Here is a 2,486-nt window from a genome sequence, read left to right as displayed (position 1 = left end):
CGAAGAAAATGAGATAACTCTACCTATAACGTTTTAAGGATCTCTTTCATACATACATTAATGTTTACGTCCATGTTCATATAACTGATTACTGTCAAACTATGTTTAATTCATTTCACGAAAATCAGTTAGTTGCGCAAGTGCACCATGCATGTATATAAAAATCATCAATATCTTTCAATCGAAACATTTTAATTAGCTCTTTCTAATTTGATTACTAGTGCATCATTATGCAGCTTAATTATGGAGGTGGGCTTGGTTTCACCTTTTTCTCAAAGATATCGCTATATCCTTTTAAACACGCTAAATCTAGATTTTGTGTTAATCACTTCTTTTTTTTTTCTTATGAAATCACAAGATTATTCTTTAGATCAAATTATTCAATTTTTGAAAAAAACCAACAAAACAGACAAATTTTGTTTAGGATCACTAAATTCTCTAATTACTTAAGAATTTTGTAGTGAGCTAATCTTAAAAAAATATATATATATAATTATAAGAACTAAAAACATATATATTTTCATGTTTGAAAAGTCTCTATCGATATATTGATCAATAAGATAAATATGTAACTACATGTAGCTGGTGGGGTTTGCGGCGAGCCGGGTGCCAAGTGGACGACTAGTTACATTATGAACATTAATTGCTTTGGCCACAGAAAGTTTATCTCCCAACCTGAGAGTATGAATAACGGTAACATAAAGTATATGTAACAGTGCCGTTATCCAAAACCGAAAGACGATATTAACATAAAAGTACACACGATTACGCAAACAGCACATCTTACAAGTATTATTTTCAAACTTTATTCCCATAGTTATCGTCTTAATCTATCTTGCCTCAAATACTTGAGGCACTTCATTAAAATCGCACCATGGTTTACTTAAAAGTGATACACACATAATGCAATTATGCATGGTGGGGAATTGATGATTTTGTTTTAGTGACCGGGCTGAGTCTGAACAGCTTCTCCAGCATACGAGCAACACCTTGAGCAGCCACGGTAACCTCTGTAGCAGCAGCCGTGGCGGCAGTAACCCCCACCCCCTCCGCGGTTGTATCCTCCTCCTCTGTTGTAGCCTCCTCCTCTGTTGTACCCTCCTCCTCCGTTGTTATACCCTCCTCCTCCATTGTTATAACCTCCTCCTCCATTGTTGTAACCTCCTCCTCCGTTGTTGTAACCTCCTCCTCCATTATTGTAGCCTCCTCCTCCGTTGTTGTAACCTCCACCATATTGATCAGGTTGCACAATTTCCTCATTCTTCACTGTGCCTGTCCAAAACAACAAATTATTTCAATCTAGCATGTCCACCACGGTTAAACTAGCTTTTCTCTTTAGAACTTTTTTTAAATATACAAACTATAATCTTTAGTTTCTCTTTTTTAACGACTTATATAATATACGTTCTAAGATATTATTTGCACTAAACATACGTTGAAGATATTGTTTCAGTCTTTCAGATGGTCTGAAAAACATAGTGAGGATTAAAACAAGTGTTTTTGGCTATAGTGACTCCAAATAATTGACTGTTCTTCAAGCTAACAGTCGGGACTTCGACGGGAAAATTCATAGGACGCATCATCAAATGTAACGTTAGTTCGGGTTCAATTAGCCTCCAAAGGAAGATATTAAATAGACTGAAATCTATATATAATCATTTTACGTACCGGACTGTGCCTCAGCTGCTGCGGCCACTTCTGAGACGACAAGAAGAACTGCAAAGAGACCTAACAGAACCAAAGCCTTGGAAGCCATTTCTTCAACTGCTTAAACTCTCTTAGTATGGAAAAACAAGTTATGGATAAAATGTTACCCTGCATGGCTTCTATTTATAGAAAATGAGAAGGAGGATATGAGAAAAGTCAAACTAACTAATCAGTAAGCCAACAAAAAAAGAAAGGAGTACTTGATCACAGTAGAAAAGTCTAAGTATGTATGCTCGTTAATTGCGTCGGGTCCCCTTATGGTTAGATGTTGGATTCATTGTAAATAATTTTGAAACTCCATAAATGTCATCCCCACAAGTGTTTTGGATATATCGATAAACATCTTAAACCCAGCGCATTCACACATATAAAGACATACAAGAACTTCATTATTAGATTATTGTAACATCACTGTTATTTCTTTGGACAGAAAAGTCTTCCACTGTTGTTGATACGTATATCCAATCTTAGTCGACAGATTTTTAAACCTATATACATTAATACTTAATAAGTGGACCATAGAATGGCTACTAAGGACCGACTTTACAATGGTGCAAGTGAAAAGTTTCAACTTAGGTCGATTGAGATCATATTTCTCCAAGTCACCTAAGCGTAAAGAAGGCTTGATATATCTGTAGATGATGTGGGCGTTGTGAAAGGTCATTGAGCATATGCCTGCATGTATTCAGTGGCTGAGCTATAGAATTTAGTTACCGGGGTCAAAACAAATTATTTATCGTAAAAATAGAAATATAAAATTTTAAAAAGAATCTTATTAT

At 35.4% G+C, this 2,486-nt stretch overlaps 1 protein-coding gene across 1 annotated transcript; it reads right to left on the bottom strand.

Moving 5' to 3' along the window:
* LOC104698982 (glycine-rich protein 3-like) lies at nucleotides 648-1,819 on the bottom strand. The gene is made up of 2 exons (XM_010414350.2): nucleotides 1,669-1,819; nucleotides 648-1,272 (listed from the first exon to the last, which is right to left on the bottom strand). The coding sequence occupies exons 1-2, from the start codon at nucleotides 1,754-1,756 to the stop codon at nucleotides 941-943; spliced, it is 420 nt and encodes a 139-aa protein (XP_010412652.1). The 5' UTR covers nucleotides 1,757-1,819; the 3' UTR covers nucleotides 648-940.

Source organism: Camelina sativa, chromosome 1, assembly GCF_000633955.1.
Source record: "Camelina sativa cultivar DH55 chromosome 1, Cs, whole genome shotgun sequence".
Lineage (NCBI taxonomy): Eukaryota > Viridiplantae > Streptophyta > Magnoliopsida > Brassicales > Brassicaceae > Camelina > Camelina sativa.
The sequence above is the reverse complement of the archived record's forward strand: the minus strand, read 5'-3'. Positions and strand labels throughout refer to the sequence as shown.

Bases quoted from the DNA above. Each gene is read 5' to 3' on its own strand.
- LOC104698982 (XM_010414350.2), bottom strand. From the start codon at position 1,756: ATGGCTTCCAAGGCTTTGGTTCTGTTAGGTCTCTTTGCAGTTCTTCTT. The intron at 1,273-1,668 runs GTACGTAAAATG...TGTTTTGGACAG, and splicing joins AGCAGCTGAGGCACAGTCCG to GCACAGTGAAGAATGAGGAA.